This window comes from Macaca nemestrina, chromosome 9 (genome assembly GCF_043159975.1).
Source record: "Macaca nemestrina isolate mMacNem1 chromosome 9, mMacNem.hap1, whole genome shotgun sequence".
In the NCBI taxonomy this organism is placed as follows: Eukaryota; Metazoa; Chordata; class Mammalia; order Primates; family Cercopithecidae; genus Macaca; species Macaca nemestrina.
In genome coordinates, this window is record NC_092133.1 from 1,802,862 (window position 1) to 1,817,965 (window position 15,104).

General features: G+C 49.1%; 1 protein-coding gene and 1 pseudogene across 5 annotated transcripts in view; both read right to left on the minus strand.

Moving 5' to 3' along the window:
- LOC105470886 (protein phosphatase 2 regulatory subunit Bdelta) overlaps positions 1 to 9,159 on the minus strand; it is a 50,556-nt gene extending 41,397 nt beyond the window's left edge. For 2 of the 5 annotated variants that reach the window (XM_011723199.3, XM_011723164.2), the window contains exons 1-2: positions 9,006 to 9,158; positions 8,831 to 8,923 (exon numbers count right to left, since the gene is read on the minus strand). In XM_011723199.3, the coding sequence (XP_011721501.2) occupies positions 8,831 to 8,923; positions 9,006 to 9,012 (100 nt within the window). In that variant the 5' untranslated portion in view covers positions 9,013 to 9,158. Of the gene's footprint in view, positions 1 to 8,319; positions 8,449 to 8,830; positions 8,924 to 9,005 lie in introns of those variants that run through there. The other 3 variants (XM_011723175.3, XM_071068913.1, XM_071068912.1) reach the window with 3 other exon arrangements.
- Positions 9,160 to 14,129: 4,970 nt separating this feature from the next.
- On the minus strand, positions 14,130 to 14,822 carry LOC105470877 (large ribosomal subunit protein eL19-like; annotated as a pseudogene).
- Positions 14,823 to 15,104: the final 282 nt, after the last annotated feature.

Here is a 15,104-nt window from a genome sequence, read left to right on the forward strand (position 1 = left end):
AACGCCACTGACCCCACACGGCCGGTTCTGACGGAAGAGAGGACAGAAACGCCACTGACCCCACACAGTCAGGTTCTGACAGAAGAGAGCACAGAAACGCCACTGACCCCACACGGCCGGTTCGGACGGAAGAGAGGACAGAAACGCCACTGACCCCACGGGGCCGGTTCGGACGGAAGAGAGGACAGAAACGCCACTGACCCCACGGGGCCGGTTCGGACGGAAGAGAGGACAGAAACGCCACTGACCCCACACGGCCGGTTCGGACGGAAGAGAGGACAGAAACGCCCCTGACCCCACACAGTCAGTTCGGATGGAAGAGAGGACAGAAAGGCCACTGACCCCACACGGCCGGTTCGGACGGAAGAGAGGACAGAAACGCCACTGACCCCACACGGCCGGTTCTGACGGAAGAGAGGACAGAAACGCCACTGACCCCACACGGCCGGTTCGGACGGAAGAGAGGACAGAAACGCCACTGACCCCACACGGCCGGTTCGGACGGAAGAGAGGACAGAAACGCCACTGACCCCACACGGCCGGTTCGGACGGAAGAGAGGACAGAAACGCCACTGACCCCACACGGCCGGTTCTGACGGAAGAGAGCACAGAAACGCCACTGACCCCACAGGGCTGGCACACTCAAGTTACCACCTGGCGAGTTATGGTGCATCGCGAAGAGCCTCCGGGATGACCCCTCCTCTGCCCACATGGAAGCGTCAGGCCACATTTTCTTTACACATTTCAATAAAGTAACTGGAACACACTGAATGCAGAAGCAGTTCTGAGAATCCAGCCGTCACCTCTTAAGCCACATATTTTAAAAGAATGTGCAAAAGTGTAAAAAAACACTGTTCTTCTCGCTCAATTTGTTTTTGAAAAGTTGTTTCTCACTAAAAATGTTAACATGTAGTAGATTATTTTAAAGTAAAATAAATATTTTAAGTTGTTCTCTTTTAATTTCAAATATAGAAAACGTCAACAGCTATAACCAGCACAAAGGCTCTCTGGATCCTGAGCAGAACTATTAAGAACATAAAAGTATTCCAGCACCAATAGACTTTGCGAACCAACTCTAGGGCAGAGGTTAGCAAACCACAACCTGGGCGACATCTGGCCAGCTGCCTGTTTCTGTAGGCACGCTCGTGTGGAAGCAGGGCACAGAGCCACACCCATCCATCTCTGCAGGGTCTATGGCTGTCTTCCTGCTAAAGGCAGAGCTGAATTCAGTAGTTGCAACAGGGACAGTATGGCCTCAAAGTCTAAAATACTTACCATTTGGCCCTTTACAAATAAGCTTCTCCACCCTGAAACTAGAGTAAGCCAACTTTCCCAACCTTTATTGCAGTAACTTCCTACCTCCATTCTTACCCACCACCATCCATTCTCCAAAGGGCAGAGTGACCTTGTTAAAAACAAAGTTGATGTCACTCCTCCGCTTAGGATCTGAAAAGCTCACAATCACTCCGAGTCCTCAGCACAGTATTCAAGTCCTTTATTCATCATCATCCAGCCCCAGCCAGCCTCTTGCTCATCACAGCCACTTCCTTCTCTGCCAGAAGTCAGACCATGCCAAGCACTGACTTCTCAGAACATACCATGCTCTGTCCAACCTCCACACCAAGCCCTCTCCACCTGGAACCTTCTTCTCCCCTTCCCTTCCTCCCTCTTCTTATACCCACCCTGATGTCCTGCCCTCCACTCCCGACCCAAGCCTGTGTATTGGGTACTTCTTCACATTGCCTCAATGTGCCCTGGCCCAGCCATGGTGCAGGGACCCACCTGCTTGTCTGTGTCCGAACAGAACTTCCTGAAGGCAAGAACCGCATTTCTATTTCCAACAGCCAGCACTAGCAGCCCTTTGGTACACTGTTGTGAACTTTTCAGATGTGCCAGGCTGAAAGCTGGCCCCTGCATTACCTTCATTTTTCTTAAACTGGCTCCCTGAAGAGAGACAGCCAGCTACTCTCCTATGCAAGAGGGTCTCTTAAGACAACAGCCTCTAAACAGTTACCAGTTACGTGTGTGTTTGCCAGAACTTTCCATACATTTTCTGGAATCTTCACAGCAACCCTGCAATGGTCACAAGTAATAGTACCCGTTTTACAGATGAGAAAAGAGACAGTAAGTAACTTGCCAAGTTAACACAAAGCCTGAAGAGGGGGAAAAGGGATGTGTACCAATTCCACATTCACAACGCCTATCACTAGTAGTATAGTGACGTTCCATACACTGACTGACATCCAGTGGGAGGGACAAGCCTAATGATACATGTGATAAAATTAGGGAACCACAAGCAGGACACAGCCAATTGCTAAACAACACGGAATAGGGAGTGAAAGGGAGTCTAAGACGACACTGAACGCTGAGGGGAGCTGGAGCAGGGACTCGCCAAGGGGGACTGGAGGTGGATTTAGAAGGATCAGCAGGGCTTAGGGAGTGAACAGGAAGCAAAAAGAATACTTTAGGGAGAGAAAGAAACAGAGGCAAAGATCAAGGGATGGCAATAATCACTGAATAATAATGGAAACATTAAGAGGCCAGGCCCAGTGGAAGGGATCTGGGCAGGTGGAGATGAAGCAGGTGAAGAAAAACAAGAAACTATTTTTGTGTTTTGTGTTTAAATATAGCTAAAACCAAGCCCCAATACCTTAAAATACAAAAGAATTAACAGTTGTATCTAACACTTGAAAAGCATTTTTCAAGTTATAAAACCACCGCACATTGTTTGATCTTAACAAAAATCTTCCGATTTAACTTCTAGATAAGCGAGCTGAGGCTCAGGAAGGGGCCCTCAGAGCTGAAAACAGCAGACACAGACCCAACCTGGAACTTCCCATCAGAACAGCAGACTGCTTAAAATCAGGGAACATGGAAAATCACCAGCTATGACTCAATACCACCATGTATCTTGCAAACTTAACTTCACGACGTACCTATGACCAGGCCAGCCTCCAGAGCATTAAGATTTGGCTGAACTAAGCATGATGAGTCTGTGAATCGTAAGGCACACAACTGATTTCCTAAAGACAGAGGCTTCCTATGAAACTCTCTAAGTCAAACTGCAAAATGTTACTAGACTGACTGCTTCTTTGACGGCCTTCCCCAGAGGATGCTTTCCTGAAAGGTTCTCTTTAATGACACAGATATAAATATTAAGTAAATGAAAATTCTACAATGGAATACAGAAATCAGACCAGGAATAACTCAAATAAGCAGACACCCTGTCCCTTCAAGACCAAAAAAAAAAAAAAAAAAAAAAAAAATCAATCATAAATACTAAACGCCCATTTTCTACACACAGAAGAAATCAATAAATATGACAGACAAGTTTTGCATTCACCAATACCATATTTCATTGATTCTCAGTGCATTTCCCTACATCTTAGTATTTCCAAAATTAGATGTAGATTTTATATATACACATATAAAAGATATTATAAAAGATTATATGTAAAAGATATACTTAATTTCAGACATATATAATACACAATACACATTATATATAACATACATATAATACATAATACATATTTTATATGTTATATATAATACATAATACATACTATAGATATGTTATATATATTACATATTACATATTTTTTCTTTTTTTCTGAGACAAGGTCTCACTCTACCGCCCAGGCTGGAGTGCAGTGCTGCAATCATAGCTCACTGAAGCCTCTACCTCCCGGGCTCGAGTGGTTCCCCCACCTCAGCCTCCTGAGTAGCCGGGACTACAGGTGTGCACCACCATACCTGGCAAATGTTTTAAACTTCTTTTTTTTTTTTGTAGAGACAACATCTCACGATGTTGCCCAGGCTGGTCTCAAATTGCTGGGCTCAAGGGATCCTCTCCCACCTTGGCCTCCTGAAGTGCTGAGATTACAGTCGTGAGCCACCAAACCAGACATTATCTTACATTCAATGAAACACAGTAACTTTCTGGTACTGATACTCAAGTTACCTTAAGTTTTGTTATCTTTTTGTGACTTCAAATGTTTCTTTCAAAGTACCAATGTAAACCCCTTGGAAAGGCTATCCTACCAGATTAACCAGATATCCATGTTACTTACACAACTAGCCAGATTCAAGCTTGACTTAAGCAAACAAACCTTCAATTTTGTTTAGTGTGTCTCTTGAGAAACAGGTTAATGTCTAATTCAAAGCAATAAATCATGGATTAAGAAACTGATTAAAGCAAAATCAACAAAAACTCAATACACTTAAAACTACAAATTCTGAGAAGGAACCAGCTGTTATCAAGCTATAAATTTATATAAAACCGGGTTCGATATAAGACTCTCCTCCCCCAACCCCTCCCCATGGTTTCTCCACAGCAGCAAGTAGCGTAACATATAAAGGAGCAAGACCCAAAGCTTCCCTGCAAGTAAGCAGGTCACAGTCACGTGCAAAGTGACGTCGCAGGCAAAGGTACCGCAGCACTTGCTTGACACGCAGGTGTTTCACTCACTCACTGTCTCTGTGAGATCTACTCTTCAAATAGTTTGAGAATTGGTTGGAAAGCGATGCTATTCTTGAATCCTTGTTACTAACGTTCTATCGTTTTGATACGCACTTCCTTTAAAGGCATTCCATTTTCATTTGCCTTCAAAAACATTTCCATACAATTCTTGGTGGTAAGATTTTTACTGAGCTTTAGAACAGCTCCGTCCCAAGACTGGACGGCCACATGCCACAATGCGGCTTCGTCAGTACTGTGCTGGCTGCAAATGGTCACTGAAGCAATATAGAACTCCACAGCTCTGCGGCCAGTCGGCACGGCTTCAAACCCTGGCCCTGCCATATACTCGCTTTGTAACCCAAGTTCATTGCTCCCACACCTTGGATTCTGCCTCTGAGACTGGGAAGAACAATAGTTCCTCCTTCTTGGGTTGTGTGAAGATTAACTGACGTGGGAAAAGCATTGCGCGCAATCTCTAGCACAGAATGACCACTCAGCAACTGTTACCTATCATGACCTTCATGCTGGGTCCTCTACAAAGGCTGGGGTGGGAAGGGGGACACCCAGCCTTCAAGCTTGAGGAGCTCACAGTCTACCAGAGAGAGAAGCAAAGGATGAAATACCATGTGACACTGCAAAACACATCACATGCTGAATGAGTACATTCCAGGAGAGGGAGCAGGGGCTGGGTGAAGGTGACTCCATAACATGCAGAAAAAATCTGCACAACAGTTAATTTCCAGAAGAGAACCACCATTTAGAATTGAAACACTGTGGAGATAGAAGCTAACAAACAGCTCTTCTCCTCGCTTCCTGCCGGAAGCCCCCTGGTTTTACTATTTTAACTCTTGGTCACCTTGGCATACGAACTCACCTAGTCTCACCTTCCAGAAAGGGCAGGAGAGGCAAGTCACCACTGACTGCTGCCCATACACCTGCTTACCAGCAGGACACTTGATAACTTCCTTGTGAGCTCAGCTATACTCCTACTTGCAGGGGATGAGAAGTCTGATTACCCAGTGGGATCATGACTCTTAGCAAAATGACCTGACCCACAGCTAAACCCAATTCTCTGAAAAAAAAAAAAAAAATTGGGGGGGCATCAAATTTTACACAGGCCAACACTTTCATCAGAGCTTATGATTCTGACCCACAGCCCAAAACTATTAGTTTTAGAAACAAGACAGAAATCAAAGCAAAAACCAAAGGCTTTTCCTATGTTACTCACTTCATGATCTCCAAAGTCAGGAGTGCCTGCTCTTACCTCTGCGCCACCTCCTGTGCCCTGGGCACCACCCCACTGAAGTCAGGAGAGGACCCAGGCCTCAATCTCTAAGGCCCTTTCTCCTTACCCATTGTAGAGAGGGCAGAAAGACGGCCAGAGTGCAGGGCTGCAGTAGAGCTCTACAGAGCTGAACTAGGCCCAGAACAGAGCCTTCAAGAACAAAATGCCTCACGAGCCACAAATCTAAACAAATAAAATCTGCTATACCTTAAGTTCTACAGCCTGTGCAGCAGTGCACGATAAAAACCCCTGTGAACTGCCCATCTCTATTTTTTTTGTTTGTTTTTTTTGAGATGGAGTCTCACTCTGACGCCCAGGATGGAGTGCAATGGCACAATCTCGGCTCACTGCAACCTCCACCTCCCGGGTTTAAGCGATTCTCCTGCCTCAGTCTCCTGAGTAGCTGGAACTACAGGTGGGTGTCACCACACCTGGCTAATTTTTGTATTTTTAGTAGAGATGGGGTTTCGCCATGTTGGCCAGGATAGTCTCAAACTCCTGACCTCAAGTGATCCACCCGCCTTAGCCTCCCAAAGTGCTGGGATTACAGGTGTGAGCCACCACACCTGGCCACCCATCTCTTATCTCTCACCAACATCTCTCCCTCAAGGTTGCGTTGGGCATGACCAGCTTCTCAATTCTTGCTGCTCAGCAATCACTGGTGACCAACGACTACACTTCCCTTCATCATCACTGACTGTGTGGTCTTCATACAAACCAACAGTATCACAACTATGGGACAAATCGATGGTGCGTTATAAATGTGTTAATCTGGATGGGTTACTATGGCCAAAGCATACATGGATTAAAATAGAAAGCTGTGAATACCTACAATAACCAAAACGTGTGGATAATTACCACAAAACAATGTTACAAAAAATAAACCACGACAACTCAAAATACCAAACTTTTGGATTTACTCAAAATTTAACTTAAAATAGGGATTTAAAACTGCAAAAAGTTCCCATCAGTTTAATTCAGAGAACAAAGTATTTGTCAAGTTTTTTTTTTTTTTTTTTTTTTTTTTTTTTTTTTTTGAGATGGAGCCTTGTTCTATTGCCCAGGCTGGAGTGCAGTGGCGCCATCTCCACTCACTGCAACCTCCACCACCTGGGTTCAAGCGATTCTCCTGCCTCAGCCACCCAAGTAGCTGGGATTACAGGCATGCACCACCACGCCCAGCTAACTTTTGTATTTTTAAAAGAGACGAGGTTTCACTATGTTGGCCAGGATGGTCTCAAACTCCTGACCTCAAGTGATCTGTCCACCTTGGCCTCCCAAAGTGCTGGAATTATAGGCATGAGCCACGATACCTGGCCCAAGAATTTTTTTTTAAAGAAAGAATGCTATTTTCACATGTGTAAATTCACAGTTAAAATACACTACTTTAGTTATACTTAAATTTTAATTCATTCAGTTTATCATTTTTTTTTTTTTTCAAGTAAAGAAACGAGGCAGGTGTGGTCGCTCACGCCTGTAATCTCAGCACCTTGGGAGAATGATGTGGGCAGACCACTTGAGCCCAGGAGTTCAGACCAGCCTGGGCAACATGGTGAAATCCTCTACGACAATACAAAAATTAGCCTGGTGTGGTGGCGTGTGCATGTCTGTGGTCCTAGCTACTCCAGAGGCTCAGATGGGCCTATGAGCCTATGAGGCAGAGGTTGCAGTGAGCCCAGATGACGCCACTGCATTCCATCCAGCCTGAGCTACAAAGTGAGACCCTGTCTCCAAAAAAGAAAGAGTTAAAAAAAAAACAAAAACAGAAATTAAGGCAGGCATTAAGCCCTCTCACCTTCCTTACTCCCAAACAAGTTTTGCTTTACTTGCGATATAAGTCACACTTCAAACTTGCTTGGCATATACAAAATCAAACAAAAAAAGGTAACGTATTTTAAATAAATAAAATCAATAAACTTTTTACATCACATAAAATGTACCTAGTTTTAATCTCAAACAGTATACATTATGCATTTCTTAGAGCCCAGTTTCACCTGCTTAATAACCTAGGCCCTGTTTGTGCCAGGGGGCTCAGAACTTCCAGATGTCCTCAGGGGTCATGCACCAAACCAGACACTGCCAGGGAAAGGTACAGGGTAGGGAAGAGGGAGTAAAATGTCATGGGAGGGGCTGAGATGGAGGGAAGTGAACAGAATGTCTGACAAGGGGCTTCTAGTAACTTGAGGCAGGGAAGGTGTATTTGGTGCAAACACAAATCATTAAAAGTCACTATGGCTCTAAATCTGAAATATTAATCAAACTTCTAAGACTCGACCAAGTTCTCCATTTAACGGTGAAGAAGGAAAGCTACACAGCTTTTTCACTCGAGGGTGACATGCAAGCTTCATGGGAAGCTGAGGCGGGAGGCACTCCCCAGTTTCCTCCTACCACCCTAAAACTTTGCGCCTGGACCAATTTAAGGGTATGATTTAAGGAAATGACCAGCGAACTTCCAGTAATACCATAAAGTTCAAGATTAAAATCTGGAGTAGAGACTTCAAAATATATCAATAGAGAAAGGAGCAATACTTCACAGTAAAATTCAAGGATGTTAGAACCTCAGAAAGCAGACCTTAACAATCAGGGCGTCCAGCTCTCTTGTTAAGGGTGGACAAACCGAGGCAACCAGCTTGCTCAAGAGCGCACCGGCGAGGAAACGCAGAGCCGGGCGGGGGCCGAGGCCCCGACCCAGCCCTAGGCGCGTTCCCATCCTCCGGGCCATTGTGCCGCGCTGCCTGAGCGCAGAATCTGGACTCCGTTCCCGTCCCCGACTCCGCCGCGGTCTCCGCGATTCCGCCCCGGGCAGGAGGCAGCCCCAGGCGCTGGGTTCGGAGGGCCCGGCCGCCCGTGACCTTGGTGACTTACATAAGCCCCGCCGCGGGCCCGGCGCCTCCGCCCGTGCCCCGCGGGCCAGGACAGCGGACAGACGACGGCCACCCCACGATGGTCCCCCACCACCTGCCCCGCCCGGCCCCCATCCTCCTGCCTGCCTTCCTTGGGCGCTTGGGGCCCGGAGGCCGCGGTCGGCCTGGGGGCTGCCCGCCAAGGTCCCGGGGCGGGGCGCGGCGCGGCGCGGGCCTCACCTTCGGCCACGTCCTCGTCGATGGCCCCCTTGACCTGCGAGAAGCACCACTGGAAGTCGTTGCCGCCCGAGGGGCAGCCGCCGCCTCCGGCTCCTGCAAACACAACGGGGCGGTCAGGCCGGTCGCGGCCCCCGCCCGCCCCCGCGGCCCCCGCCGGCCCGCGCAGGCCCCTCACCTGCCATGGCAGCCGGCGGCGGGACGGGCGGGGACCGCGGCGGACCAGGGAGACGGCCTCCGCGCCGCTACAGCCGAGCGCTCAGCCCCGGCCGCCGCCGCCGCCGGGGAGGGATTTTTTTCCCTTTTCAAAATGGCGCCCAATGCCCGTCGCCCCGCTCGATGACGTCATCGCCCTCCGCCTCCTCGGACCGGCAGCGGACGGGGCGGGACGCGGGGGTTGCCGGGGGCGTCCAATGCGCCTGCGCCTGCCGACCCCGGCCCTGGGCCCGGCGCCGCTCGGCTAGTGGGGAAGGGACGCCTGGGGGACTGCAGAGGGTAGCTGGGGTCGGCGAGCGCAGGCCAAGTCCTCGGCCCTCGGCGCTAGGCCTCCCGTAGTGGTCCGGTGTGCGCCCGGCGCTCCCCTGAAGACTAGCGCCGCCGAACGCCCCTACTCTCCGGGAACTCCGGAAGGGCCTGGGCTGCGGCCGGACACGCCTTCCGGGCGCCGCTGGCCCGAACACGCCCCCATCCCGTATCGGCCAATGGGAGTGTGGGTTCTCCACCGAACCGCCAATGGAGGGCGCGCTTGGCGGCGGTGGGCGGGCATGTGGGCCGTCCTCACCTGAGCGCGCCGCACCTGAGCCCTACCTCCCGCCCACTGCCCCCCGCGCGGAGTCTCGCTCGGTACCCCGAGCCGAAGTGTAGGGGCGTCATCTCGGCTCTCTAAAGTCTCGACCTCCTGGGCTCAATCCATCCTACTGCTTCACCTCGGAAGTAGCTGCGAGCACAGGCACGCGCTGCCAGGCTCGCGAATTTTTTAATTTTTTGTAGAGACGGGGGTCTATGTTGCTCAGGCTGGTCTCGAACTCCTGGGCTCGAGCCGTCTGCCTGCCTCGGTCTCCCAACCCCGTCCACCTCCCTTTCATAGCGCACCGTTGCTCACCAGATGGCTACCTTACAGGTTCTCGGAGCTCCCAGTGCAGTCTTGGGGAAACAGGGCCGATCGTTTCTTCATTTGCGGGGGGTTTTCTCTGGCATACTGAGCGATTACGGGTGCTCCTCGACTTGCAGTGGGGCTACCCTCCCCGCCAATAAGCTCTTCCTAAGTCAAAAATGCATCTAATACCCAATCTACCCATCGTAAAGTTGAAAAATGTGAAGTCGAGCTATCATCAGGGAGACTGTCCCTATGGGATTGATGTCCGGAATCAGAACTACTTTCAGTATAGCTGCAGTGGGCGCTGATGGTATTGCACCACTAAAAGACAGTCGCTGTAAATCAGGAACATTAGTCCACTCCAGTCGGAGCTGGAGAGAAAAATCAGAGAAGAAGGAAACGTGTATGGAGAGAGTTGGAATCTTGCACGGGGGTGACTGGAGAAGACTCAGGGATAAAGAGTAAGCATGCAGACGTCTAGGAAAGCTTGGCCAGGAGGAGAGACTACCAAGTGCCAGGACAGGAAGGAGGGCCATGCCTGGCATGGGCAGGAGGCAGCCGGAAGCCGCATGGGTGCAGAGTGAGTGGAGGGGAGGCCAGGGGTTGGAGTCAAGGCAGGGAGGTAAGTGGAGGAGGATGGACGGTGGGCAGGCCATTTAGGGGACTTGAATTCTGAGTGAGATGGGCTCATGAACAGAAGAGGATCGTGATGGACTGGGGCTTTCACAGAGCCACCGTGGATGCTCTGCTGAGAATAGCCTGTGGGGACCCCAAGAGAGGAAGCAGGGAGACCAATCAAGTGGCCAGCTGGGCTGACCAGGCATGGGGATGAGGATAGAGTGGTGAACGTGGGGTTGGATGGTGAGAACCAGTTAGATTTCAGAGAAAAGCACTTTGACAGCAGAGGCTCTGGGATTTGCTGATGGAAAAGATGTGGTGTGAGAGAATGCAGGGACTTAGGAATGACTGCTCTCGGGTGGTCTGAGCACCTGGAACGATGGAGTTTCTGCAACAGAAGGGCTGCAAAAGGCCCATCTGGGTGGGGGCAGTGCAGCCCGACCAGAGGTTCGCTGTCAACACATAGCGCTGTTGCACAGACAAACCTGGAGCACGCAGGGAAGTCAGAGCCAGAGCATCAAGGTGAGAGCACTTAGAGTTTCAAGTCAGGAAACTGGGTGAGGTCACCCCAGGAGGGAGGACAGATGGGGGACAGGACCAAGGACAGAACCCTGAAGGGGTGAGGATGTGGAGGATGAGCGAGCAGCCTGCGAGGTGGGCTCCTGGAGAACCCACTTCAGGACCCATAGAAGACGGGAGGGAGTGGCTGCTCTGTGATGCTGTGTGATGAGTATACAGGATGGACCATTTGGTTGTAGTGACTGGGAGGCCATTACTGACTTGGATGGAGCAGTGACTATGGAATGACAAGTTTGCAGAGAGCTCTGGGGACAGTGGCAGGAGGGGAACTGGAGGCAGTGAATACCTACTTCTCTGTTGAGGAGAAGAGCAGAAAAATCGGGCTGTAATCTCCTTATTAAAATGTAGATTTAGCCTATCTGCCCAGGAAGGCACTTGAAAAAGTGGGTTAATGACCAGATCCCTCTTATAAAAACCCGACAATTTATACATTTGGAAAAAGAGGAACTTTATTTCTTATACATGGTTACAGCCAGCAAGGTGGCCATCCCCCAGGCCAAGATGGGAGATGGCTCTTCGAAGGAGGAGGGATTGGGGCAGAAGCTCTACACTGAACAGGTTGGCTAAACATACATAGTCAACAGGCTTTGGGAGGAGCTATGAATACTCAGGAAGGGGGTCCTGACACATGCGTATTGTGTAACACGGACCCAATCTCACTCTGTGGGGCAGACTAAACCTTTGAATATATTACGACTGTAATCCCAGCACTTTGGGAGGCCGAGGCTGGCAGATAACCTGAGGTCAGGAGTTCGAGATCAGCCTGGTCAACATGGCGAAACCCCCTCTCTACTAAAAGTACAGAAATTAGCCAGGTGTGGTGGCATGTGTCTGTAGTCCTGGCTACTTGGGGGACTGAGGCAGGAGAATCCCTCGAACCTGGGAAGCGGAGGTTGCAGTGAGCTGAGACTGTGTCATTACAATCCAGCCTGGGCGACAGAGCATGACTCTATCAATCAATCAATCAATAAATAAATAACTTACGACTAGGCCCTGTACCTCCAGAGGTCTTTTCAGGACAGAAGGCATGCAGATGTGCAGCCTCTGTAAACTGGCCAGAACCGGTCCCAGGTCAGCATTTTCTTATGAGGAGAAAGTTACAGTCTTCTGTCCAATGAAAGCTGTAGTTACGGCTCCTGGAGCAGGACTGGGGGTCACTTAATGGCTGGTGGAGCTGCAGTTGCTTAAGGTTGCTCATCTTGAGGCCAGTGCTTAGTTAACTGCTGGAGGGAAGGCAACCTGACAGCAGTGGGAACGTCTGTTTCTCTGTAAGTGTGCCGTGTGTGGCTTCACCCTCCCCCAGCACAGCCTTAGGCCCTGTTTATAATTTGGAATCTTACTGCCACAGAGTCCATTCTGTCAGTCTTACGATCTCTAGCTTAACGTTAACGCTGGTCTGTTGTGTCTAAACCACAAAAGGGAAGGGGTATCGGGCTTGTCTGACTTCCCATCCCCCATTATAGCCTCAGTGTTAAGGTTTTCCTGGGGTCCCCCTGGTCACAGGGGGGTTTGTTCAGCCAGTGGGGGACATAGGATTTTATTTTTAGTTCATATGTAATTGCTTTAATGTGTATTAAATATGTCTTTTGAAGTGATGACAAGATAATTAGTTTTTGTTTAGAATATATTTTCTGGTTAATTAGCTACCATTAAACTGTAAAAACAAGATGTAGCCACAAAAGTAACATATTTTTGAGACTGGTGGGCTGCCTTCCCTGCGTCCCACTGTGCATCAGCTGACCAGCAAGAGATTTTTAACTATTCTTCTGATGATGCTAAAAACTTAAAATATTTGGCTAAACCACAATTACCTTTGTGCCAACCTAATAATAGCTCAATGAATTTTTGTGTTTGGATTCTAACTGGTGTTTACAAGTTTCTGAGTATTGACAGCAATTTTATTTTTTAAAATTCTCACAGCTGAATTGAAAACGCCTGGTGTGTATTAGAATCTAGCCTGTTGTCATCATAGAAGGCAGTACTATTCAGTAACAAAAAGGCATGAGCTACTACTGATACGAACAGCAGTCCCAAATAGTCCCCGAAATATTATGAAAATGAAAGGAACCGGACACGGAGGCGTGCAAGCTGCATGCGCCCCTTTGTTTTACCGTACTTAGTCTCATGTGTCAATATAGCGAGGGTATAGTATGTAGTTATTTCATCAAAACTAAGCCAAGTATTGCCACGAGGGTGTTTTGTGGATGTGGTTAACACCCACAGTCAGTTGACTTTGAGAAAAGGAGATTACCCTTGATAATAATTTGAGTGAGCATCATCCAGTTAATCAAAGGCCTTCAGAACAAATACTGAGGTTTCTTGGAGAACAAATTCTGCCTCCAGCCTCCTGCATCAGCCCTTGCCTGAGCTTCTCGCCTGCTGGCCTGCCCTGCTCACCCTGTGCACCCTCTGTTTTTGGACTCGTCAGCCTCCACAATCGTGTGAGCAAGTTCCTGAAAATAAAGCTCATTCCATACACGGTTTCTCTGAAGAATCCTGAAGTTCAAGAACAGGCGAAACTGCTCTATAGGGATTTAAAAAATGGCGTGGGGCCAGGCGCAGTGGCTCAGGCTTGTAATCCCTGAACTTTGGGAGGCTGAGGTGGGTGGATCATGAGGTCAGGAGTTTGAGACCAGCCTGGCCAACATGGTGAAACCCTGTCTCTACTAAAAATACAAAAATCAGCCAGGCGTGGTGGAGCACGCCTGTAATCCCAGCTATTCAGGCGGCTGAGGCAGGAGAATCGCTTGAACTCGGGAGGCAGAGGTTGCAGTGAGCCGCGATCGTGCCACTGCACTCCAGCCTGGGCGACAGAGCAAGACTCCATCTCAAAAAACAAAGAAAAAAGGCGTGAGGCACGAGGGTGGGGGGATTGACTGGAGAGAGCGGGAAGGAACTCCCTGGGTTGGTGGAAATGTTCTGCGTTCTGATGGCGGCAGCTGTTACACAGCGTGTGTGGTTGTCAAGACTCATTGAACTAGAAACTTAAAGTGGACCCATTTATTGTACGTGAATGATACCTCCATAAAATGGATGTTTTTTTAAAGGATTGTTTTATTTTAATGGCTGATCTATGCAATCACAGAGGCCAGTATGTACAGACAAAGGGGGAGCTTTTATTGCTTGGTGTCTTCCTCCTTGGACAAAGTCATGAAGATCTCCTCCTTCTTGGCCTGGAGGCGCTCTTCACGGCGCTCGCGTGCTTCCTTGGTCTTAGACCTGCGGGCCTCAGCCTGGTCAGCCAGGAGCTTCTTGCGGGCCTTGTCTGCCATCAGCTTCTGGCTGTGTTCCATGAGAATCCGCTTGTTTGTGAACACATTCCCCTGCTCCTTCAGGTACAGGCTGTGAACCACGTGGTGTTCAATCTTCCTCGATTCCCGGTGTCTCCTGAGCAGCCAGCACAGGATCCTCATTCTCCTTATCCATGTGACCTTCTTGGCATTCGGGCATTGGCTGTACCCTTTGGCTTACCAATGCCTATGTGCTTGCCCTTCCGGCGGGCCAAGGTGCTTTTCTGGCCTTGAGCCGGGAATGGACAGTCACTGGCTTGTGGATGATCAGCCCATCTTTGATCAGCTTCCGGATCTGCTGACGGGAGTTGGCATTGACGAGTTCATTGGTCTCCTTGGGGTCCAACCAGACCTTCTTCCCACAGCGGAGGACACGAGCAGCGAGCCTCTTCTGAAGCCTGAGCATTCTCATGGCTGCGGCTGCAGCAGCGAAAGGAAAGAGCTCAAATGGGTTGTTTTAAAGTCTAACTTACCATACATTTTCTCCAAGTCTATAAAGGAATTTATATCTAAAGAGTCTGCAAATCACACTTCCCCCAAATACCTTTATTTAAAAATATTTTTTATTTAATTTTCTTTCTTTCTTTTTTTCCGACGGAGTCTCACTCTGTCACCAGGCTGGAGTGCAATGGCGCAATCTCGGCTCACTGCAACCTCCGACTCCCCGGTTTAAGCAATTCTCCTGCCTCAACCT